The following is a 27,407-nucleotide window of genomic DNA, read 5'->3' as shown; positions in this document are numbered from 1 at the left end:
ATTAGAAGTAGGAAAACGAACTGTTTCTGACAGAAAAATAAATGAAAAAACTTATGAAACAACATTTTGGTGCCAAAATGTGATTAAATAAAGAAAAGTTAGATATCATAAGGACATTAAAAATCAGGCCAAGGTTTAGTACGTTTTTCAGGGAGTTTAAAAATATGATTCTTTTTTTTAATTACATACTATATATTGTTTAATCTTATAGACTTGTTCAGGATTCATCATTTATTTAAAACACTAATGAGCTAGTATTTGTAATATGGTTTTGAACAAATTTTGAGTGTCAATCTAATTTAATTTAAAGATGTTTAGTTTTGTTGAACTCTAAAATTATCTATACTTCATATGGTATTCAAAATAAAAATAAGCTTTAAGAAAAGTTTTCGAAAATACTTTCGGTGATCCAGAATAGGAAACCATATTAGCAGGACTTAACTGAATTTTTTTTGTAATTATATATAAGTAAAAATTCAACTAAGCAACATTCTTTAACAAACGTTCAGAAAACAATTTCAGGAAAGAAAATTTTGTTTAATATCTAATATATTATTAATATTCAAATTAATACTTCAAAAATAAATAAAATACCACAAAATAATTTTTAGATATACATTTTGGTTCAGGAGTATGAAAACACTGAGGCTGTTTATACTAATGTTCAACATGGCCACCGGAATCAATAATAAATTAACTAGAAAAATCAATCATCCTTAACCATGACCCTCATCCTTCATATGGCATTTAATAAAAGATATTATATTTAAAACTTTAACAGTCATTGCATCTTATAACCTTTAAGAACGAATATAGTGACAAACTAATCCCTCCTAGTTGAAAAAAAACAAATTGACAGTTCTTAAAAGTTATTAAAAACTGAGAAACAATATTTAAAATAAGAAAAAAGTGAGTGAATGACAATCAAAATCATCACCTCTATGATTTTCTTGAAGCGGTAATTTGGGACCAACAGCTTTCATTTCGTCTACTTCATTAGTTGCATCGATAATAATCTGTTTCTTTTTAACTACCTGTCTATTTTCATTTTGAACCCTAATTTCTACATCTTTGGGTTTCAGATTTATTTTTTTCTTGTTAATTATTTCAGAAGGCTGTTCCATTTCAAATTTCGATAAGTCTTCGTCATCAAGAGGGAAAGATGCTACTTGTTCTGGTGTGATAGTTTTTACTTCGGGCACAAGAAGCTGTCAAGAAAAATTACTTACATAAGACTTGTGAATCAATGATTAACACATACAAACAAAATATTAACAGATATACGAATCTCACCATTAGCGACTGAGAGGATATATTAAATGGATCTTCTTCTTTGTCTTTTGGTTTGGGTTTCAAAACTAACCTCCGTTTTCTCTCTGATGGTGGGAGATCATCTATGATTGAACAAGAACAAAAATGGAGAAAAGAAAAAAAAAAAGATAAAAGCAAGGAAATCACATTATCTAACTTATCTATATTCTTGGATATTAATTATATAACAATAAAGAATTCTTTAGCATAATTTATAACTATTTTTTTAAATAATTGATTTTAGAAAGTATATTTTTAATGATGCCATTAAGAAATTTAGTTAAACTGTTAAGAATGCATATTCAATGCGACAGAACATAACCCTTTATACAGAACCACTTAGAAGAGAATTTCGATGCTGATCCCAGCCAAATAGAGATAACCTATACTTAATACACTATCTCGTATGAAATATAATGGAAAGGCAATGAAGAGCTACCCATTATTTTTGTTTACTTCAGCACAAACACAATAAATTCATTGGATATATCTCTAGGATACAATGAGGTATAGCAGAAAATTTTACCATGATCATGAAGATTTCTCTGGAATTTCTACGAACTGTAAAAGTAAGCAAGGAAAACAAACTTAAGCTTTGACACACAAACAGGACTCAGTCAAGATGACTATCTTTAGTCAACGCTATCCTTTAAAAAAATAGTCTGTGAAGTTAAGAGTAAGACAGCAGCTGTTCAACTTGCTAAAAAGATTTATTTATTAGCACATGTAGATTATGTCTTTAAAAAACATAAGATACAAAATGAAAATATTCCAAAAGTCTTATCAAAGTGCAAAAAAAGCAGTAAAACACTAACTTACTAGCAGCTGATGGCTCTTGATCAATCATACCTTAACCAAAGTACCCTAAATGAGCAGAATGGTAAACCAAATGAATAAAAAAAAAGAAGAAGCATTATTTCAAGAAAAGAATGGTAGGACAAGAAAAGGGCAGAAAGTTAAAGAAAACAGAATGACTTTCAAATAGTTGTAAAATATGCCCTTACAGACTAGATAATTAAATTAGCTGAACTTAAAACTCCCACCAGAGCTGAAAATAGAACCATTAAATGAAAAGGAAATCACAGAGGTGATTATGAAACTTAGGTATCATTACGCACCAATGATCAACAATATTAATAATCCCCTCAAAGATAAGATCTGAAATTTTTTAGCTAATTAAATATATAAGAATTATTATCAATATTAAAGGTATAAAATGATCAAGTTAAACATGATAAGGGAAAAATGGCTGAACTACTACATATGATTGTCTAAGGAACTGCCATCAGAATTTTTCATTATACGAGTTCGAGAAAGATAAAGAATGGGGGTTAGCAATTACTACCTATAATCTATATCAAGAAAACTTTATCACAGATCCACAAGTACAGGTAAATTCCTATTCAATAGAACTTAATGCTTCACTTCCTCAAAATGAATCTCTATAGAGGTTGGAAAAGAATTGGCCATAACAAAGAACTAGGAAGCTACAGAAATGACAAAACTATCAGAACTAGCTATAGATTATAACAAAAGAATTAACGTTTAAAATTCTACCTTTGTTATCTTGTTTTTGAAACAATTATTTATTCAATTTTATTTGGATTGATGGTAGTGTTCTTCTCATTAACTTAGTTAATCTTTCAGATATTTATTTTCTATCTCTTTCAAAATGAATATGTCAAATACTTATTTTGATTCATCAGGTCAGAGATTAATAATTCATATTTTTATCTTTTCAAATAATTTTAAAGTATAAATTTAAAAAACACATTAATAGAACACTTTAGGTTTCTCATATGTTTATATTATTATGTATATTAAAAATTGTCATTAAAAAAGTCTGTATAGTGAAAAACAAATATCAAATAATCCAGAAATGCACAGAAAATAACATAGCAACATTGTTAGCGTGTATGAGGGGAAAAAATGTTCACTTTTTTTCCAAAATGCCATATATATTTACAAACAAATTTGTCTTTCTAATGATTTAAAAAAAAAAAATTATAAATCATCAACCAAAAATAAAAAACAAATTTATTGTAGACTACCTATACAAACTGGTATGTTAGTAAGATTGTGTAATCATTCGTCAATTACATAAAGAAGAATATTTTGAACAGCAAATTAGCTATATCAGTGAAGTATCAATCAGTGATAAAAAGAAAAAAAAAAGAAAGCATTGAACACAGTAATAGTTACACAACATCGAACAATAAAATAGATCTTTGACACCATCTACATGAATAAAAAAGAAAAATCTGCTCCAGAAATAATTCACTGGCCAACTGTTAAAAAATACTAGCAAGTCTGACATGTGAATCTACATTTTGCTAATAAGAAAATAAATTGGGCACTTTGATTCTATCCACTTTATTTTTAAACCACTCAGAACTCAAACAATCCTTTAAGTAGGTTATACAAATGACAATAGATTTATTTTAAGTATTTTTGTTTTGTTTAGAAAATAAACTCTACAAAGTAGCATTGTTTAATACGACTCTAACCTAACACTAACAATAAGGTTAAAATCATTATATAGTTAATTGTTGTCATTTTTTTTTCTAACCTCCTAAAAAAAATAAGAACAATTACAATATATACAAATGAAAATGGATGTACATATGTTGTCATTAAATGCAGGTTCAAATTATAATACTCCCAGTCTAGACATACATATATATGATACGAGAGTTACTTGTAGAGATCCCATTATAGTTTCTGTGGCAACACAGGAGAGTGACGCACCTTTTTATGCAGCAGCTGATAGCACCAATCAGGAAAACTTCATACTAACCACCTCTGGTGTGCGGCCACTGCATTTTCCATTGGCTTATGTGAATAATATTCTTGTCTCAAATCTATTTGGCAACATTTTTGTTCTTGTTTTCTGTCTCTATCTCATTTCTACGATTTTCAATGAATTATAATGTAAAAAGTGCACTTGACGGGGTAACATTGATCACCTGGTTTTTGTGTTTTCTGTGAAACAGGTCCTCCCAACGCCACCCATCATTTTAAACCACTTGATGTGGTTGTCTTTAGGCCGTTGAAGGTTGAGTGACATAAGGTATTAGACTCAATGAAGATAACAGGCTCTGGTTCAGAAACGCGCAATAGAATTCCAGTCCCAAAGCCCATCTCAGGCCAACAAGACACCTCAGTTGATATAAAACAATGAGAAGTTACCATTTAAGTTTACCTAGTTTAGTGATTTTACCTAAGTATTCTAGCTCATTTGAGTTTTATCTCTTGTTTAATTAAAATGTTTTTTTCTGTTCATGTTGACTGAATTTCTACTTGAGTGCCAAGAGATAATTTTGTTTAAAAATGTTTGTGATATAGGAAACTGGCAACTCTGATTTATACAGACTGAGCCACCAAGTACGAAGGCTCGATATTATTTTGGAATAAAGCTATTTTTGCATTTCACTGTTTTAATCATACTTTCTTCAATGAAGTCCAAACAAGAATGCAATACTTACTTTGCAAATAATGTTTTAAGACGAGTAAAAAAGGAAAAAAGAAAATTAAATTGTTTTTTGACCAAAACAAAATTTTTTTGGCGGAAATCTGTTTTTAAAAATTTAGGTTGCTTATTAAATGGATTTTTTTCTTCAATCAAGAACAGTAAACTAGCGTATTTTGGGACCAAAATCATTCATGGTCAAAGTAACCCAAGATGACGGGGTAAGATTAATGAAACAAAAAGTAACCCCCTCCCCATCTGTCCGTTAAAGATAACGTGCCAGTTCAGATGACAATTTAAAGCTGAGATGTGTAGCTATTGTTTGATATATGAATTACTGAAAAATCTTGAACAATGAGGGAACTATAGTACCGAATATGCAAAATCTGTACTAAAGTATCCCCGGTTTATGGTACGATTTGAACCTGTATTTAATGACAATGATTAACTACGATACGGGCGAGTAGTAATGATAAGAGCCACCCGTAGCTCAGTGGTTAAGAAACTGTCTCACTAATTTTCTTAACAATGCTACTTTGTTGAGTTTATTGATTTATGTACATATGCATAATATCAACATCATAACAACAGTACATTGTGTATGTTTGCTAATGCATAAAAGAAAATGATATGCCACCATCTGACAGGTTAAGTTAACCACCCCTAATTGGAGATATTCTTCCTGCAATAGAGTTTACTTTTATATACAATTTCTTTTATGGAAACCTTTAATTGTAAAAAATAGATTATCCAAAAACTCAAAGTCAGACAAATATATCTGCGTCGAATTCTGGCCTGCTGGAAATTACAGGAAGCTTCCACTTAAATCAAAAAAGGCATTTTTCATTCATGAATCCAAGACCTATAAGAACAGACTAAAGTATCGGGTCGTTTCCAAAAATGTTAGTGTTACAGTTGCCAGGTGCTTATAGAACACAGGGAGAGAACTAAAAAGAAAATGGATTTGGGATTTGCTACATAAGTAAAGCCACAGATGAGGTACAGCTGTATGCTGTTCTTCATCTTGCCATTTTTGTCATACATTGCAATGATACCGATGAAATATTAGCTGGTTGTAAGTTATGTATCTGATATATTCACATGTATTTGAAGCAAAAAATATATACAAGATTTTTATCTTTAGAACTTTAAAATTAAACAAAAGATATGATATTTTTCAATATTGAAGACAGGAAATCAGTTATTTTATGAGCTTCAACAAACCAAAGTAAAATATATGGTTCAATAAAAATAACTAGTTAATATTATGGAATAAACCACTTAAGATAATTGAATCAACAAAAATAACTTGTTAATATCATAGAATAACCTCCTTAAAATAACTAGATCAATAAAAATAAATAGCTATTTTCATATAATAGTTCAATATTTCATAGAATAACACTCTTCTTAAAATAAATGGTTCATTATAAATGGCCTGCTATTACAGAAGAGTAACCTGCCTTCCCCTCCCTTTTAAAATAAGTAGATAAATGAAAAGATGACTAATAATTATTTTATTCAAACCAATCCTATCCTTATGATGAAATACATGATTTAACAACTTTCAAGTTCCATGACTTTCCAATCCTACTAGGCTTAGTTCAAACCTTAAGGCTAGTAGTTTAAATCTTTTTAAAGTTTTTTTCCCCTCCAGTTTCTAAATTATTTAAAACGTACACCAGTACATGTAGAATATACTCGCCATTAAAAATGGATAATTACATTTAGCATATACTCGATTCCAGTTCATGTTATAAATAAAGAAAGTTAGAAGAGCTCTCAATGAGTAAGGTTCTGTGCCCTCCAGGAGCCCATCCCACCACACTAAATAGTGGATACCTTTAATTGGAGGAAAACCTGGTAGTTGAGAATGATCTTCAACTCATCACCTTATTCTACAACTGCTCTTCAAAAACAGTACTTCCTTACTAAGTACTGAACCCCTGAACCAGTTCATTGTGGCCGTTCACATTATTATCATTATCATAAGATCTTTTTATATAAGAAAAAATATAAAATATTTCTTTAAAAAATGAATTCTTTTATCTTTAAATTGAAATTTTTTAAGATCCTATTGATTTCTAATACCTTACGGATTAGGAGATGTCAGAAAAAAACTTACAATACTGTAGTATGTCTCCATACAATGGTGAGCAGTATAATAGTAAAGGGAAAAGGAATTAAGGATTGGTTAAGTTTGTATTTCTCACTTTATAAAAAAAAAATTTCTTTAATTTTTTTTTAATTTAAAATAACGTTTTAAAAAACTTATTATTATCTTAAACTTTGAAAATTATCAGACAACTTTTCCACATTTCTTATCACAACTCATGTCTACAATGTGAGGTAAAACATTGGTGTATAATAAATAGTTTCTCTATTATTTGGAGTTACATTTTTTAACACCCCCTCCCTCGTGACCATTTTACTTCATTAAGTATTTTATTTTATTTTATAGTATTAATTATTTAATGGTATTTAAGTTTAAAATGAGGAGTGAAGTAACAAAGTGGGTAAGCCATTAGAATCTTAATTCCTAGCACTGGGTTTAAGCCTGGCTTTGATAAATGTTGTGTCATGGATCAATTCACGGAAGACCCTCCCACCACCTAGCTCCAACAAAGTGGAATGGGTTTGGTTTTTGGTATAAACCTGGTACTATAGCAGTAGATGCAGACCAACTCGTATGGTGGAGGAAGAAACATTGAGTCCTTACCAACTACTGAACCCAAGACCCTTGAGGGGGGGATATATGAACAAGTTTATATATTTTAAATGGGAGAGTAAAGTTGTTAAGTTCATTTAAGAATCAACCACTAACAAGATGATTATTACTGAACTGGTAGGTAAATGTATGAGAGATAAACCATGATGATACAGGAAGGAAATTTGAGTAGTGAGGTCTTATAGAATAAAGTATTAATGACGGGGTTGAGTGAAGTGTGGTATTAGACATCCTAAATTATTGAATGACTAATTATAATCTAATATAGAAATGGTAATAACTTTAACAGTAAATGTTTGCAATAAGAATCAATAAAAAAACAAATCTGAACTAACTATCTTTAATTACCTAATAGATAACATTCATTAAAAAAAATATATTAATGTAGTAATTAATAAGGAATGAATGAGGAAGGAATACGGAATTCCTCAATTAATTGTAGATTTCGTATCATAGACAACAGCTAGATTGTTGACAAGAGCTAGGCTACATTAGTTAAGCTTAGTTCAAGTAATTGAGCTTAAATTACTTACTATTGTATCAAGCCAAAACTATTTAACTTAATCCAAGAAAACTAAACGAGCTAATAAAACAATAAAAATAAAACTAGCAGAGAGGAATGGTCATGGGAATGATCATTCCTCTCTGCTAGTTTTATTTTGTTGATCATTTAGCATCTCAGGAGCTTTTTAGTAAATAGTGTCCTTTTTGGTAATATTCCAACCGATATTGATAACATCTCATACAACTAACATCTCGAAACATAATATAATTAAAAATTCTCACCATCTAATTCACAAAGTGAAGGGAGAAATTCCTTAGTTTCTTATCTAAAATGTAAAAGCCTAAGACTACTTGCTGAAACAGTATCTGGGATTCAATATTTTATTTTTAAAGGATTAAACCTCTCCCTACCTAATAGTATTTATTTTCTCTGCTAAGATGAGATTATCATCAGAATATTCATTTTTTTTATAAAGCTTCCATCCAAATAGGCATACTAATAACAAATAGAAGTTAGATTTACTTTAACTTTAGTTTAACTAATCTAGCTGAGATTAGTTTAGACGTAGCTTAGCACTTGGTCGACAATGACTTTATAAATTAACAGGAATTGATTCTTATACAATTAGTATACAAGTTCCAACTAAAATAAAATGTTTTTATGAACAAACTGAACGAATCAGCATCAAATTTTCACCTATCAGCAATGGGTTGTACCAACATTACTATACACATAGTAAAAATAATTCATTACGCAAAATTTAAATTAAAAAAAAATCTATAAGCAATGAAGAAGAACTTATTTTTAAACTGATTTCAAAACAATCAAATTTTCCACTCTTATATGTCGAACCCAACAAGAAACACATAAATAAAAAAAGATAATCATAGTAAGAGAAAACTACAAAAATATTGCAAAAAGGACAGAAATGTTCACAATTGATATATCAGAACCCATTCTATTGAAAAACACTCAGTCACCAAAAAAAATTATTTACATCCAACCATATTAATTTTATTTTGGATAAAATATAAACTATATATAATAAATTATATAATCATAACTTCATGATAAATTTAATAAAGTTAAGGTTTCTCATTTTACTTAATGAGTTAAATACTGTTACTCTTAATGAGTAGAATTTACTTAAATTGAATTAATTTTAGAAACTAAAAATACCTGTATTTCTCTTTAGCTTAGTAGGTTGACTCGTTACTTCCTAAACAGAAAAACAAAAACATCTAAATTAACAGTTAATTTTTTTAAGTTTCTTAGCATTAATTTAAAAATAAAAAAGATTTTCCCCAAATAAAAAAATTATTAAAAGGAAAAAATGTTTTAATTTAAAAGTGCAGAACCCAGTGTCGAAGTACTGCATTATTAATACTAAAAACTCAGAGTTTAGTTTCTTAAATTGATTTTTTAAGATCTATCAACAGCTAGAATTGACATACATGCTGTTAAGATAAAAGGATACAAATAGCAACATAAGTATGACATAAACATAAGTATGATTCAAACAGGAAAATAGCTTTGCAGCTTAACCAGTAAAATTTTTAGAACATTTAGTTACTGTGATTCAACACAAAATTTTCAAAACACTAATCAACAAATAATAAAGGAAATTTGTGGAACAAATTCCAACAGAGAAAGGATTTGAATTTTTTTGTTAGTTGTTATCTGTTTGAAATACTAGAAGTCTAAGAAAATCTCAGCGTCTTAAATTTGTTTTTTTCCAAAAATGATAAAAACAAATATTGTTTGGTATCTTAGTAGATACCATTGCTGAACTATATCAGATAAGTGTTTATGAAGTTATTTAGCCTGAATCGTAGGGACGAGCAGATTGGGGCATAAGTCCCAGAGAGCTTGCTTCGGAGCGTTATGGGTTCGATTCCCACCTGGGGCAGTTAATATTTATTTTTCAGCAGTCCTGAAAAATGAAATTTTGACACTCCCAACTTGGTTAGTATGGGGCAGCAACTCTGGTACCCGCCAGGGGTTGTCAAAAAGGACCATGAGGCCCACCTGTCAGACTTGTAACACCCACCAAATACCAATAATCCAATAACCGATAATAATAGCCCAATTCGTGAAGAAAGATAAAAGAGTTTGAAGAAAAAATCTTCTATAGCACAGTTACAGGCAATCACACCCAAATCCATTATATGGTAATAACTCAAGTAAATTATATCTAAAAAGATTTTTGCAATTTTGTTTGTTTTGGTATTTAGATAAACTAAGCAATTTCTAGTGTTTTGTGGTTGACTTATTCCATAGATAACAAAAAAAATCATCCCCAGTAATTTTACCACTTTTCTGTTTTGTGCTGGTTTGTCTCAGCCCTAATCATTCCCTAGGTTCGGATTCCACGTGCAAAACGTACTTGTTGTTTATATAATTATACACCCACTCTTGTCACACTTGATAATGGTATTCTCTCTAATGAAAGGAGAATCAAGATTTAAAAGTGAAACTAAATCAGAAGTTATTACAAATTAACATGAGCAGTGCTGAATCCCTACAAACAACAAGGTCTCACTCATACATCTTCAATATTCAATTCCTTACTAGTTGTAATGCTTCATCACAAAAGAACATAGTTGTTACTTGTGGATATGAATAACTGGATAGATCCAGTTTATCTTAGAAGGTATAAGATTGTAATATTATAAGTAGTATATCCAATAAATCTAAATTAATAAGTGGGGAAAACTATGGCTAATCTACAGTATTCATTGTGATAAAATGTACACAACAAACAATGGAAATAACTCTGGCTCAATAAGTTATTAACTGAATTCTATAATACACCATTAACTCACAAGGACAAGAAGTTGTTCTCAGAAAAATTACTAGCTCCTATCTAGCTCGACAAAGATTCAACAGAGATTTAATACAATATTTCCTATTCAATCAACATGCTTTTAAAAACAATAAAACACGAAAAGTAAAACATTTTAAAATTATCATAATGATCTCTTTTTTAATTTTAAAAAAATAGCTATTTAATATTGAAAAAATATGTAAGAAATTTTGAAGACTCGATAATTTCAGGAGTGTGCACGTTTTTGAAAATGACAAACTCTATCCAAAGAAAAAAATAGTAAAATAAAATTTAATCATCCCATATTGCACTAAAAAAATCTAAGAGATCCAAAATATTTTCAATTAAAAAATTAATACTTAATAGTCATTAATGTGCAAATATAACTGTGATTACCAGCAACTTTACTATTAATGCTCCCTCAAAAAAGGATAGAAACCAAACAGAAAAAAAAAAGTATTTCCTAATGAATTATAGAGAGCAATTGGGAGTATAAAAATAAAATAAATGTGAAACAATAAACAATTTTATCTTTTCAAATTTTATAGCCTTAACAAAATAAACATAAATTTCTATTTTATAAAAACATTATAAAGACAAAGCGTACCTTTGGTCGATTTATAACAATCGTAGTATGTTTTGACTTTTTAGTTTCCAGAACTGGAGTCAATTCACCTTCTTCCCTCGGTGACTTGGGTTCTGGATTAACATTTTCATCTTTCTTTTTGCTATCATTCAGTTCTTTTGAAAATCTTGCAGCTCGTTCATTTAGCTTCTTTAGAACTTCGTCCGAGTTAGTTTCATTTTTCTCAATTGATTCTATTTCAGTAGGAGTTACTGATATCGTTTCCTGTTTGGTATCGTCGGAATTCTCAGATATCGATGGTATTTCCTTTTCTGATGTTTCATCAGACTGAGTTAAACTTACTTCCACATTAATTTCTTCAACACTGCTTTCTTGAATATTACTTTCATCCATATTGTTTCCTTCTTTATCTAATTTAATATTTCCTTCTTCGCAACTATCTTCCCTATTCAAGGCAGTTATTTCTTCAATCACTAATTCAGACGCTCCTTCTTTGTCCACAGCAGTATTGCCTTCATTGATCAATGTAGTACTTTCTTCATTGTCGTCTGCATTATTTTCTTCCACGTCCACAGAAGTACTTCCTTCAGTTTCCAATGTAGTATTTTCTTCATTTTCCAAAAGGGTACTTCCTTCAGATACCAAAGCAGTACTAACTTCAGCTTCCAATGCAATACTCCCTTCTTTCTCAATGGAAGTACTTCCTTCCTTATCTAATACAGGACTTCCTTCACTGTTTACAGCACTTATTATCTCCTCAGTAATCTTTTCCCTATAAAAGCAACCAAAGTATATATTTAAAAAAAAAAAATCATATGAGAAAGCTATAAATAACTAATTTTAAATTTAATAATACAAGTGTTAAATTTACTTAGAACCAAGGCATACACACACACAAGCAAACACCAACACCTATACTAGAATATATGAACAACACACATATATGATTGTGTTTATATTTGTGTAAGATAATATAATTAGTAAAGTTAAAACAAATTGAAAAAATTACAAAAGCCAAGCATTAAAAATCTAAACTTATACTATTATTGTGAATAAGTAAACAGATGAGGACTTTATTGATTTATTTTAAATAATCCAAAAATTGTGTTAAAATACAAACATGTTAAATTCACAATGATTCTAAACAACAAATTCACAAAGATAGCTATGGTACTAACTCATCTGGTTTTGTACTTTCTTGTGTGGTCCTTTCCACCTGATCCTCAACAATGTTTGTTGGTTCTAATTCAGCTGAGGACTTGTCGGAGGGCTCCTCTGAAAGTTTGTTACATTCCTCTGGTTCATCTGCAGGAACAGCTGATTCACATTGCACATCTTCCTTATCAACATCCATATTTTGTTTATCACAGTCAGTAACCACCCCTTCAGGCGAACTAGTTTTCTGTAAAACTGGCTCAATATTATTACATTGTACAGTTTCTATTGAGGGGTCTTCAGGATTAGCGGACACATCACCTCCTGAACTAACAGGATCTGGTATTTCTTTTTCATTAACAGCCTGCTCCTCAGGTACTGGTTCTGTTAGATTGTCATTATTCACTTCAGTACCCTTGCTATTTTCAAGACCTGGAATCACCGGCTCTTCAGATGTGGTTTTCACCTCTGCTACTTCATTATTAACCTCAAATGATTCTGAACTATCACTAGGAGTATCCAGATTTCTTGACGACCTGGTGGATCTAAAAATACAAATAATAACAAAAAAAAAGCTATACAAAACATTTTCAGATAACATTTATATATAATCAATTGAAAATTAACAATTAATAGAAAAAACAAAATTTATAAAACAATTTAGAGGTGAACGGAAACCTTTCAACTGTAAGCACAAACTTTAACCACAGACTTGTACAAAATCATATTTTTGTATTGAATATTTAAATTAAAAATGAGGATCCTCAACAGGATGGTTAAAACTATCCAGCTTAAACTTACTTAATGGATCTTGTAACATGTTCCCAAAGAAGTATCAGAACTTTCCTTTCAAATTCAGTTTAAAGATTTTGGCTGCATATAGAACAATTGATTATGAAGGTATTGTATAAGAAAAGGACTTTATTAACTGAGCGCAGTCCTTCTTAAGTCCATTTACAAACGGGATTTTAAAAAAAAATTAGTGTAAAGAAGAAGAAATGAACAGAACAGGAAATAATTCAAAGGTTTAAATCAAATCAATCAAACTAATGGTGGCCAGAGTAATACAATAATTTCTTTATTTGAGATTCAAAAATATAATATATATTGTATTGTTATTAAAACATTTACCAATGAACTTTCAACATAGTCACTATACATTTTGATAGAAGAGGCTTTCACACGATTAGTGCCAAATCATTTTTTATTGCTTCCAACTTGTCATTCATCGAAATAATTTTCATTGAATAGGATAAGTATCTTCTGCTTTGTTCATAATTTATAATAATTTATAATGATTAAAAGTAAAATAAGATTAGTTTCTACATGGAAAAACTCCAGTCACCGATACAGATAAAATGTAGAAATAGATAAAAAAGAAATATTTAACTGTTTACACCTTGATGAATTTTCGCAAAAAGATATTCACAAGAAAAATTACAAAAATCCTTAAGCCACTACCTACTAAGATAATAACCATTGATATTGTTAAAAATATCATATCAAATTGTTTTTATTAAACTTTTTTTTTGGTTTAAATGTAATCAAAAATTTTCTTTTTACTTAAAAAAGAACTGTTCAATCGACTATAGCCTCTGCTACACTCACTCTTTATAATGCTATTACTTGTTGCTAGACATATTTAGGGAGATCACTAGCAGCAAGGCACTGTTTTTTAAAATTGAAATCAGTTTAACCTCAACATAAAGAGGCAAATGGGAATGGAGAGGGACAGATAATTTCAATATATCTTGCATCACAGTAAAAAGCCAAAATTATCAAACATATTTGTTCTACATAAAGCTAAAATAAAACACAAATAATATTTTGTGCATTATTACAGTTCTTAGTAGAGCCTTACAAAAGTGGTAACGGTGACAACTTTCATTCACTCAATAAGTAATAAAATCCCAAAGGAATTTTTGTAAGAAAAGAATCATTTGGAGATATTATATACAAAAATAAAATTAAACAAAAACAAACCAAAGAAGCAATAAAGAAATTAAATGCAAATTGTTTTAACATAAATCATAGAATGGGAGAGGGGGTGGCCATCATGAATACGACAGAAATAATATAATGATATGTTTCAGAAATTCTGACAAAGAACAGAGGAATAAGCTCTTCCATCTCAGAAAGAAATCAAAATATCCAGAACATTTAGGTTATAATGTCAAAAATGTAGTCTATTCATTTAAAATTCATGTAAATAAACATAAAATGAATCTAATAATAATTTCTATAATTTTAATAAAAATTCTATAATGTATATTAACTTGACTAATCAAAATATATTTTATTTTGAGGTTTTGTATTTTAATAAACTATATGATTTGAGAACACATATTAGTCAAACTAAAGCATTTTCTAAAAGTAAATCCAAATATATTGCATAATGTGAAAGTGTTCCCCCCTTTGCACCAGATTTTGAACTTTTGAGCCACATACAAGAGTTAAAAAAGTCTTTTGATTTGTCTAAATGCCTATAACTCAGCTCTCTTAGAATATAAATAAAAGAAAAAGCCAATAATTTACATTGTTTATTTTTATACTTATGAATTCAATTTTTTTTTTTTTTTTTAAATGGAACAGTTACGTAATGGGCATGTGAAGAGACTTTGCACTACTTTCTAAAATTAATTATAAAGACTTGGAAATCAGTAACTGGTGCTATTTAAGACAGCCATAATCAAAGAAAAGAACAACTAAAAAGATATGAGTAAAATTTTTAAAAAAATACATATTTTTTAAATACTTCTTTTTTAACATGATATAAATTTTCAATAGAAAAAAATATCAAAACAGGAATTTTTATTTAACATGAATCTGGACCAAAATAAATCCAAATAAGATATTCCATATAAGTTTTTATTGTGAAAAAATCTTTACTAAAATATCCCCAATACACATAAAATATTCATTCACCAAGGGTTTTGCTGTCACATTATCAGAAATTTCGACTAAGGAAGAGACTAATAATTGAAAAGACATTTGCTTCAAAACCACAGATAGAACTTAAGCAACTTTATGTAGTACTTTGAGAAGAAATAATACAGCAATAAAAGTTTGAGGAGAGTTATTTGATAAAAAAAATAACAGGAGAAAGTAAAATACCAGAATACCTACGATTATTGCTCAAATGAACTTTGTAGCCCTTGTCTCCCCCCCCCCAAACCTAACAGAAGATAAATTTTCTCTTCAAGCCCTTTCGCACCTTCCATTATGACTGGTATGCTACACTCAGATTCATAAAATTTTTATTTCAGTGGAGCAATGTTATCCATCCCTTAAGAAACAATGTAATCCACTTCTATGATATATTAATACAATTAAGTAAAAACCTTATCAAATAAGACAAAAATATGTACATGTTAATTACCAACATGGTATTCAAATGAAATAAACTTAATCATTGTATTAATAAAGTAAAACATACTTTCTTCTGCGAGGTGAAGCTTCTTTAGTGGGAGAAGAAGAGTCATTAGATTCAGTAACTCTTTGCCGACATATTTTTAATTTTTGAATTTCACCACCAGAACCATTTGAACTTTGAATCTTCCATGTTATACCATCATCGGCAGTTACTTTCAATTCAGTAGTTTCTTGCTATAAAAAAAAAAGTTCTAAAATTGGTTCATAAAATATTAATTTCAAAAAAAGACTAAATTTATATAAACTAACTTTTGAAGAATAAATTAATTTTAAAACATTAAATTTCATTGGTACAAGAGAAAAAATTATACAACCAAGAGATTTACTTGAACAGTAGAATTCCAACTCATATTTAATATAAAATTTAATCTATTTCATTTTATACTCAAGTAAAACTATTTATTTGTATATATTATTAATATTTGTTAATTATATGGTAACATTATATATAAAAAAAAAGGCAAATAAAATAAATATAGTGGTATATACATTGATAAATGTATACATAAGATTATGTACAATCCTATGTAATGAATATTATATAACTACAAATAAGTCTTAATTATTTTGAAAGTATATTACATAAAACAGGATTATGATCTTTTATACCAATCTACAGTTTTATTTAATCCTTGATGAAAATAATTTGGCACACAAGATCTGTCACATGAGATTTTGAAAATCCAATGCCTCCATTAATAACACCTCTTTTAAAGCGTATTTCAATATTTCTTCTTGAATTTTTGTATAATTGGCATTCGTAGAGTGGGATGGGAGGGACAGCAGTGGCAAAGATCAAACCCAAGGAGGTAGATCCGATTTTTGAGCCAGAACCTTTTAGACAATATTTTTTTGGTTAAAACAGCCATGGATTAATTCTTGGTAGAAGAGACCCTTATGGAGCACATCTAAAGTATAAACTTGGTAGAAGGAGAATAAACCCTTATTTAAATCTGGAAATAAATTTAGGATGGTTATCGACCACATTGCTGTATCACTTTTGGCCAAGAAATAGATTAATAGGAGCATGAAACTAGCAATATTGTTTGATGTTTATATTTAACCAACCCTTGGGACATACTTTTACTAAACTTGGACAAATTGATTGTTTTGATTACTACAGGATCTATGACATGAAACTGCCTTATCCACCATACTCCTTACCATATCTTGTATCTCCAGTTTTTTACAAACTGGAGATATAAGATTACCACATTTCCTATACAAAAAGTATCTGAGGAAATAATACAAACCAACACCATAAAAATAAAATAATATTCAATATAACTAATGAGGTAGTAATGTCAAAACAAAAATTATCAAATATTTTATTTTTAACGAAATTCGATATCTAGTTATGCTTATAAAAATATTAGTTAAGATAGACCTTTATTTATACTGAAAAAGAAGAAAAGATTAAAGGCCCTAAGATCAAGGATTTGTAAAACGAAAATTTATTTGAAAATGCAGAAGCAATAAAATATAAATGAGCTGAGTGATAACTAAATAGAGCTTATTCATTATCCCTCTGATTCTTACAGTAAACTTAAATCACTTGGTCATAAAACTGGTACTACATACTCCTTAGACAAATGAGAATAAAGGCAAACTAGGAAATAATAAGATAACAATGAAAAGAAAAATTATATCCCAACCAAACAAAAACAAGCCATGCAAATAACCAATATAAAAAAAGTAATTATCAAAAATTTTACAGAAACCTACAAAGACAAATCAAAATGAAGGAAAGATAAACAGATTTAGCAATACTAAAATACAATACATGCTGAACCCAATCATTAAGGAAAATTTTCATGTTCATTGCTCTATCTACATTCTGACAACGGGGTTAGTGCAGATATAATATCTTACTGGAGCAGGTCCTTCAGAGTGCCAAAAACTTGGATCTTCCTCCCATTCATTATTTTGTTCACCACGCTCCTGCTCTTTGTCTGATTGTAAGGCAGCTGGGTGCCTTCTAACAGAACGGCGCGAGCGCGCACCGTCCTCTTTTGCTTCAGGGCCCTCAGGCTCTGTCTGTAGTTTGGATTCAGAAAGTTCACCAACCTCCTTTATATCTTTATCAACCACCACTTCCGGCTCTCCTTCAGATTCAGATGAAGATTTCTTCTTCCGTCTTAATGCCTGCCGCGTACTTTTTCGAGTCCTCTCAGGAATCAATTTTTCTGGAGTCCCTTGTGCTTTATTCCTTTCACTTTTACGAACCATGGTCCTAAAAAGATAAATAAACAGTTATATTGATTGTTTTAAATTTCAAGATTCTATAATAATTCATATCTAGCAGGAGAGTTTTTAACCAAAACTTTAGAAACAAGTATAAGTTTTGAAAATTAAAAACAAATATTATTAAATAACATATCATTCATAGGTTCCTTGTGATATTTTTCTCGATATAAGTAACAACCTTAAATTCAATAAATAAAGTCAGAAGAGCGAGCCTCAAATAAGAAGTTTTTTCCTATGCTTTACTAAAAACCTGAACTGGTTCCCAACTATAATTGACTTCTATCCAAATAATGATAACAAAGATATTAAAAAAACAGAGAATATGTTTTTCTACTAATAACCAAAAAATAATATCTAAAGAGATACAGAAAAAAATATTTTAATTTTTTTAATCGATCACTTAGTACGATAAAAAATCACAGATATTAACCTTTTAATAATGCTAATTATCAACAATTTTCATTAAGTTTTAAAATTTCCTTTAATACACATATAACTGTCTAGCCTCAAGAGCTAGGATGTCATGTCACTTTTGAGATTGTTTAAAAAAAATATCAATTCCAAAATGAATTCAAACAAAGTTAAGAACAAGAATAAAAAAATCAATGGAATTCTAATGATATACAAAAATAAAGTGAACTATAGAAGTTGGGTGTTACTTAAAGCATTACTTACTTCCTAACCCTTATTTTCTATTTACTATTAGTTATAAATACTGATAAATAAAATGTCCCATTCATTTCAATTTCAATATAAATATGTAACTACTGAAGCGGGTAGGCTGGTTGCTAACTAACCTGCCATTCCGTTGTTTGTCAACAGCTAGTTTGTTCAGCTGTCAAATTGACAGAATGGACAGGCTGTCAATCTATTATTTGTCAATATCTCAATCAATTAAGTCCTGGAATGAAAAGATTGAAAACAGCTGGTATTTCTTTTTATTATTGGCAATTAGTACTTGTTTATCAACTATAATAGTTTTTTCATACTGGAAAGGTTTGCCTCACAGTGATCAACATGTGAGTGCTTGGGTGTGACAGGGGCTTAGGTATAATATGATGACGATACAAGAAAATGCCATGAGTATTGAACTAAATACAACCTCTTAAAGTTTAAGTCCAAAATTAGAATTTACAAAACACCTATCCTGCCAAAAGTTCAACAAGGGAATGAAACATGACCTCTTAATTAAAGAGCAACACCCCCAAATCTTCAAAAGAGTATTTCATAAAATAATTGGGCAGGAAAAAGATTGGAAACGAGAAGTGCATGCAGAGCATATACCCTGTAAATATAATTGGATTAATAACATGATGGCAGTGAAAATGGGCTAGTTAAGTTTCAGCGCATAGTAATAACAAAACAATAAAATTTATAAGTGCTAAACCTCCAAGGATTAGAATAAGCTATTGGCAGAAGGATTTGTTGGGGCTAGAGATTTGAGACATAAAAAAGAAGCGTAGCCATCGATTGTTGGTACAACAACAAGCTTTCGGCTTCACTATACTTTGAGTAATTACCATTATTAATTATGTTTTAACTTAAAGCATAAACACTATTTTAATTCAAATATAATGCTTTATGTTTTGCCATTAAAAGTTCATGATACTTAAGTGGATCAGTCTGTGGATATAAGTATTTTTAAAGTAAAAAATTTACCTTCAAGTTTTCTTCAATTAAAAGACATTTAAAACAAAAATAAAAGTAAAAAATGACTCAGTATAATACTGCCATCTTACAAAAGGGATTATTAATCTTGTTACATTATAGGTTAATAATCAAAAATTATGCAAAACAAAAACTAAACCCAAAATTATATGTTCTAAAAAATTATTTTAATAAAATAAATCCAAAAATACAAACTTACAAATTAAAAAAGAGAAGGAAACTGAGAAAAAAATAAAGGATAGGATTGCTCAACTTTTACATAAATTTGAGTAGGTTATCATTACATTAGTAAAAATTAAAGCTAATTAAATGTTAGGGAAACATGCGAAACTCTTACCTAGTTAATACTTCATAGAAGAATCAATTGATAAAATAAATAACGGTTACAGTTAAAAAAAAAAAATCAAGCGTCACTTAAAATCACATTTGTTGTTAGAATAAAACAGAACAGCCATTCAATGGCGACCGTTTTATTTACTTCTTGTCAAACATTAAAATAGTCGGTGTCATATAATTCCCAATATTTATTCACATTACTAATTAAATTAGCAAGTAACGTCAAATAAAAATATATAGAACACTTTATCTAACAAGAGGCCTTAAAAACTTTCTGAAAAGCATTGATTAGTATCTGCCACAGCCAACTAAAACAGCTCTCACAATATACAACGCACTATTTAAAACAGAGAGATAGTGTTTTAATATGAAAGAACATAAAATGTATTCCAGTTTTATTTGTTAATATATTTTTAAGAAAATAGCTAGACAAAGGATAGGTATGATATAGCATAGAAGGAGAGATAATTCTCTTAGAAAACTTCAGGAACAGTGGCGTTGGTAACCTTAATTTTAGAGGCCCTTAGCAACCAAGTTTAGAGGCCCTCTAAGCTTCTTACAAAAAATTTGAAGGTTTGGCTCTGTTTTATACGAATAATATTATGTTGGTTATTAACTTTCCGTATATATTAAAAAACTAAAACTGTCTCCGATTCGAGGCTCCTTCGGCCTTGACCCGTGCCATTTGCCACCTTGCCATCAACTATTTATGACCCTATTTGGGATTCATTTCGTTGTAACAATTTTTTTATTTGAAGTTGTAAATTCCCGATTACTTCTTCATTGTGTGTAAATTCTCCTTAATCAATCATACCAGATTTGTGCTACCATAGAGCCTCCTTACTTTGGGACCACTAGGAGCTCTGTTACATTTTAAGAAAAGTATCCATGAAGCATGAAATAAATGTAAGTTTTCTGAATTATTTCTTACTAAATTCATATATTATTCTTCTATTTTTATTAATAGACACGCATTATTATTAGGCGTGTGATATCAGTCTGCTGTTCCAAGCTATGTTGACCTTAATAATTTTAAAAGGATTGCTGGTTGGAACATTATGAACAAGTATCTTGATTGCAAAATATTAACTGGCTATATATTAAAATCAATATGTTCTTATATTATGATAAAGAGAACTAATATATTACAATGTTCGATAATCCAAAACATATGCAATAGAAAAAAAACTAAAACAGAAGACAGTGGGGGTGGGGTTACATTAGTTCAATAGGTATCTTATTACAAGGTCTTGAAATTAAAGAAGCCTGATAGTTCCTGATCCAACTTATTCAGATGCCAGATCACTATGACGCTGTAACCATTGATGCACAAAAATACTACATCTGTTACTTTATGCTAGGTATGTGCCAACTGAACATTGGACCTGTTCCCGATTTACAAAAGTAACAGGTTCGTTTCGACTTCCAATTCTACGTTGTTTTTTTTTTCATCAAGCTTTCCGCGTCCCAATTTTATTAGGTTGACTTTTCTAGGAAACAGGTGTTTGCAATAGGTATTTCCTTCATGACATAGAAAGAGCACCCTCCACCTCTACCATACAAGGTTTTCAATTCAATCCACCCAAACTTACCACTAATCTTAAGTGTGAACCTTTCCACTCAAATCAATTCCAACTGATCATCAACGAGGGAGGTGTGAAGATTTGTTTAGGGGACTGTCTCGAAATAAATGAAAATATACCTAAGAGATAAAGGGAAATGATGCAAACGTGTAAATTAGGAAAATTTGTATTTAATGATTTTTTATTTTTATAATCATGAGAGAAAGTTGACCATGGATGACTGCGGTCTGGAGACTGGTGCGGTCAAAATAAAACACAAATAAGTTACTTCAACTTATTTGTGTTTTTTGCATTTTTATATTTCAGACTAGAAAACTCAATTTTGAAATTTATCATAATTTAATGTTTAGAAAAATTAAACTAGGTACTTTAAATATGTGTGTATTAATATATAAATCTATGGTAAATAATAGTATGTATGTACTTTAATCATTCTCTGACTGTGTGACCTGATTAAAAAGTGTGTGAAAATTAAGTGTAAATGTAAGCCGGCTCGAGAACTTGGACTACATCGTCATCTTTATATAAGCTGGGAAAGCTCAAGTTTTCTTTTCCGATGTTCTTCCTCTCTTACCACTGATTGGTGAGCATCGGACGTAACAAAAGTTTGATTTTGCTATTGGAGGAAATAAACCTGCTCTTACAGTGTGATTTCCAAGCTGTAGTATTTATTAGCAATATTGATCCACCAGCTGATTTTGTCATTGTCTATAACGATTTTGTTGCGTAAGTTTACTTTGAATCCCAGATTTATGAAGGACGTCACTATTCTTGTAGGTTTTAATTTTGAGGAACGACGCATGGTCCCCAACACCGACAACTCGTTCATATTTTGTCTTTAAGATTTTCACTATAATGCCAAATCCCCTAGGCCATTTTATTACAATAAATGCTCCCTTCACCATCATCACAGATCTCACGATATCAAAGTCGTCGGCAAATCCTAGTAAAGATGGTGTCACTTGTCTGTATTCTTGATTTTTATACGACTTTTTCTAATATAATGTTGGATATATGAACATTTCCTTGGCCAACTCTGCTGCTAATTTCAAATACTTCATCAAGCCTGATTCGATATGAACTACTCATTTTCCATTTATCACCTATCCAATTCAAGGAGTTTTTCTTGATATTCCAGGCCCTGTTGACGATACAGCATTTGTCGCATTAAAGTCAGAAGAAGATAACACTGACTGAAAAATCTCATTAACGGTGGACCTGCCTCTTTTTATCCTGATCAATAGCTACTAAGTTTCCAGCAAATACAAATAATTTCTTAAACAGGTTATTTGACAACTCTTTGTAGGTAAACAAGAGCATCACAATGCCCATGTATTATGTATTCGTATTGGTCTTTTTCTTTTCCGGAAGACCCGTGGTTCAGTCAAGATGATGGAAATGAGGTTGTATAACATTTTCTTCTAATTTCGTTGGTCCACCGGAAGACCATCCATGTCAGAAGCCTTGTCATTTTTGGGCATCCTCAATCTTTATCTCTTCTGTGAGATCAAAGTGAGGCGCATATCTTGTTACCCTGTTTTATTGTGTCTCTCTCATGGTCATATGACTTGTTTCTTTTAAGTGGAGTGTTCCATCCTCATCCAACTAGTGGTGACTATATTATTCATAGTTAGATGTAAAATTTCGTTGCTCATTGTTGTTGCTTTCTTTTTGAAAATTCTAAATCCCAATTGTGGGTTGGGTTGGATTTAAGTCCACGGTTACAACTATTAAGGCAGCTCAAGAATATATTATTTTTAAGAAATATTACTTCACTAATAAAAATGAATATTTCTCAATAAAAAATTAACTTTAAAGGACAAAAACATATTCTCTTAATTTATGTTTGAAAAGCTATTTCAAAAGAAAGTATTCTTTCTAGCTTAGATTGATTACTAGTTGTAAATTACTAACTAAAAACTATGATTAGAAATAAAACATTATTTGAATTCATCAAGTTTGATGAAAATTAATACAGTCAGCAAATGCTCCAGCTGATAACATCTAGAATTATGAAAGTTCAAACAGTTTGCATTCTTCTTGATATAACTTCTTGCATAAGTTCTCGCCATACCCTTGGAGCCTGTATACCTGGAGGTAGAGCAGAGAAGAATGCAGGATGTCTACTCCGCAACAGCTGTAATGTTCGCATAGCTCCATGTATTGAAATTAATCCATCAGAGGCGCTCATCAGGGCGTAAAAAAAGACGAAACTTATATTTTCTTTACACTTTACTTTTTTATGTGTCATTACTGACCACACCTCCCAACCCTCTTTTTCTCATATCCAATCTATAGTTAACAATAAACACTTCTTCAAAGAGTTTTGATTTGGTTTCAAGGAAATGATAAAAACTAGCAGTTACTTCTCACTAGAAGGAATATTTCAAGCAAAAACTGAATACTGCCCCGACTTTTCTGATAGGTAAACTAACAATGATTGAATTTAATCAATTACCATAAATGTTACTTTCTATAACTGATGAATACTTTTAAAATAATATTCTGGATTAATTATTATAAATGAATAATTAAAAGTACCATTCCTTAGATTTAAAAAAAAACCTGAGTTATATATTTTTAAGGTTTAGAGTCCTGTCTTTTCATCACTACCATTATGAATTTTTTCTGTGAAAATTGACATTGCAGATGCTCCTAGATAATTTGAGCAGTATGTGTTCAAATCTTACTAGTACTACCTCAATTCATTTAGAAGGAAGTAAAGGAGGAATAAATACTGGACTTTTCCATAAAAGAAAAAAAATGTATTTCTATTCATCATTGCCTGGACTATTCTATAATTACTTTGAATTTGTGATATTAACAGAATCTCATATCAACCTATAGCAGCTCAGATCACCTACATTTATATTAACAAGGTTAAAAACATGACTAGTTCAGAGCAATGCCATTTTGAATTTGAATTGGGACAAGCTTTACTTCTTAATAACAATTGTAGAGCATAATTTAACAGAAGGAAACCTGTATAATAAAAGCTTTAAGTTTCAATTGAATCCTATTTCATGTTGATTTGCCTTATGAATGTTACATTTATTCCATTCCCTTTTGACCCCTTCCCTCACAATAATTAGGTTTTTTGACCATTAATGTACAATTATTTTATATAAGAATCTTAACAATAACTTTTATTTTAAAAACTACAAACACTCAACTACAATAAAACATAGCATAAGACCCACCACCTGACAATGTAACCACAGACAAGGAAAATATTAAAAATTTCTGATCTTAAATATCAAATGCCATTGACTGCCACTATCAAATCCTACACAATGCTTGTCCATTGAGACCTTTTTAATTTTTAGATTAATAAATATCAATGAGTCACTAGAGAACTATTGATAATACAATTCATATTATTGCATACTGCATCAACTTGTATCTTGACATTTGAGGTTGTATATTCATCTTCAGTATGTAATTAAATTATAATGACAAAATTATACTTAAAAAATTGAAGCGTGGAAAATCCTGTTTTCAATTGATAAAAATAATGAATCATAAATATTCACATATAGTCTGAATAACATAGTAACGAATTTACCTTTCTATGACCAAAAAATGATAATTTCCCTATTAATAAAACTGAATTATTTGTTTATCAATTACATAAACAAAAGAAAAGGTATCAGTCAAGAAGCATTTCAAAAGTGTATGAACAAAAATATATAGTTAATTCAGTCATATAATAAACAATAAAAAAAAACAAATATGGGAAGAAGGGTAAGAAAATAAAAGATTTTAGAAATGAAATGTATATATTATTCAGCCTGATACAATATGAAGAAGAAAATAAAAATACATCTACAGAAAGTTATGTCTTCTGCATGAAAACATTTTCATTTTTTAAATGCCAAGTACAAAACTCTAGAACCAATAATAGACAGAAGTACATGAAACTGAGCAAAAATAAAATTAAAAAAATTTATATAATATAATATAATATAATAATAATAATAATAATATTACGGTAAATGCTCAAGAAAACACGACTTCAATTTTTTTTGTTTTTTAAATAATTTTTCTTTAATTACGGTAGTTGTGAAACAACAATTTGAGTAGGAAGTAGAGTGCGCAAGGAGGAGAGGGAGTGGGTGCGCACCACTACTTGAACACATCACGATCTGACAACACCAGGTTTCATTTCTCAGAAAAAGATAACTTTCATACATTTATATTTTAAAAATATTTTTGTTTCTTGTTTTCTTGACTAACTTTCTCTCTCTCTCCCCTCTCTCTCTTTCTCTCTTTGTTGTGTTGTAAATAGATTTGATGTTGACTCTTGATGCCTCACTTTTACTGTCTGTCCGTTGCACGTAATTTTTCTTCAACAGCCTCCTGTGATGCCTCTGATAAGTCTGTTGCCTATAAAATCATAAAGAAGAAACTATTTCAACTCACTCGAAAAACAATAGAGTAACACGGGTGATTTCTTAAGATGAATACTATGGAATTATAAGTTTCGTTATTTATAACCTTGTTAATTATTTCTCAATCAATCATCAAATACTAAACATAATGATCATATACTAAGATTCTATCGAAAAAAAAAAAAAAATCATAATGCATTTTAAACAGAAACACTAGTAATTGAAGCCTAAAAAACTAATAACAAGACTGAAAAATTCAATATGTTATGTAATTTAACACTATATAGATATCGATAGTTATGTTTCAAGGAGATAACAGTAAATATAAAACAAGAATAAATATACTTGCCTGTATATACTTCTGTACACCCACTAAAGACTTCTTAAGAGCATCAAAGCTCGAGGAGTACAACATCTTCTTCTTAACTTTGGCGGTATCTGGGCACCAAGACATAAGGAATAACTTCTGCTTTTTAGATGCCTGAAATAAAGCATGATCATAAATAGATGAAAACTAACAGACAACTATATTTTTAAATTTTTATATACGATGTTCATAGCGAATGAGAAAAGACCAGAAAAGGTGCACTTAAAACTAGTGATTAAAGATAATAAAAAAAGTATGACATTAATAACTAATTTTTTATCCTTTAATGAACTGGACAGTTTATGTAGAATATATTGGGCTACAGGCAATGCCACAATGAGCTAATGACTGTGAAGAAAATTCAACTTTAATTTTCGCTTAGAAGAAAATGAATAGAAACAACTGAATAATTTTCAATTCATCAAGCACTAAGCGGTATATAAGTACTAAAGTAAATTTAGTATTTTTTTTATACTCTATCATGGCATCCCTGGAAGAGGCTTAAAGAACCCCAGCTGGGAACCTCTGCATTAGAGCTAACATCAATTATTACATTAGAATTGTACTAACAGGAAATAATTTTATGTTTTTCTTATAGAATGTCTTAACCAATAAGACAAGCACTCAAAGCTACATATAAAAATAGTTACTTAAGATAATAAAAAGTATATGACATTAATAACTATTTTTTATCCTTTAATGTACTGAACAGTTAATGTAGAATATATTGGGCTACAGGCAATGCCACAATGAGCTAATGCCTGTGAAGAAGATTCAACTTTAATTTTCGCTTAGAAGAAAA

General features: G+C 29.7%; 2 protein-coding genes across 8 annotated transcripts in view; both read right to left on the bottom strand.

Moving 5' to 3' along the window:
• Positions 1-20,589, bottom strand: part of LOC106682544 (apoptotic chromatin condensation inducer in the nucleus) — a 36,006-nt gene extending 15,417 nt beyond the window's left edge. For 2 of the 6 annotated variants that reach the window (XR_001343431.3, XM_014423453.3), the window contains exons 1-8: positions 20,266-20,588; positions 17,886-18,246; positions 16,018-16,187; positions 12,605-13,126; positions 11,448-12,198; positions 9,193-9,232; positions 1,294-1,394; positions 938-1,208 (exon numbers count right to left, since the gene is read on the bottom strand). Coding sequence is in view for 5 of the 6 variants with exons in the window: in XM_014423453.3 (XP_014278939.1) it covers positions 938-1,208; positions 1,294-1,394; positions 9,193-9,232; positions 11,448-12,198; positions 12,605-13,126; positions 16,018-16,187; positions 17,886-18,242 (2,212 nt within the window). In the remaining variant the exon portion in view is untranslated. Of the gene's footprint in view, positions 1-937; positions 1,209-1,293; positions 1,395-9,192; positions 9,233-11,447; positions 12,199-12,604; positions 13,127-16,017; positions 16,188-17,885; positions 18,247-19,057; positions 19,078-20,265 lie in introns of those variants that run through there. The other 4 variants (XM_014423454.3, XM_067053541.1, XM_014423457.3 and 1 more) reach the window with 4 other exon arrangements.
• Positions 20,590-25,607: 5,018 nt separating this feature from the next.
• Positions 25,608-27,407, bottom strand: part of tsr (Cofilin/actin-depolymerizing factor homolog tsr) — a 24,535-nt gene continuing 22,735 nt past the window's right edge. For both annotated transcript variants that reach the window (XM_014423459.3, XM_067053543.1), the window contains exons 4-5: positions 26,588-26,719; positions 25,608-26,233 (exon numbers count right to left, since the gene is read on the bottom strand). In XM_014423459.3, the coding sequence (XP_014278945.1) occupies positions 26,165-26,233; positions 26,588-26,719 (201 nt within the window). In that variant the 3' untranslated portion in view covers positions 25,608-26,164. The remainder of the gene's footprint in view (positions 26,234-26,587; positions 26,720-27,407) is intronic.

This window comes from Halyomorpha halys, unplaced genomic scaffold (genome assembly GCF_000696795.3).
Source record: "Halyomorpha halys isolate HHAL.00 unplaced genomic scaffold, Hhal_1.1 Scaffold423.1, whole genome shotgun sequence".
NCBI lineage: Eukaryota > Metazoa > Arthropoda > Insecta > Hemiptera > Pentatomidae > Halyomorpha > Halyomorpha halys.
The sequence above is the reverse complement of the archived record's forward strand: the minus strand, read 5'-3'. Positions and strand labels throughout refer to the sequence as shown.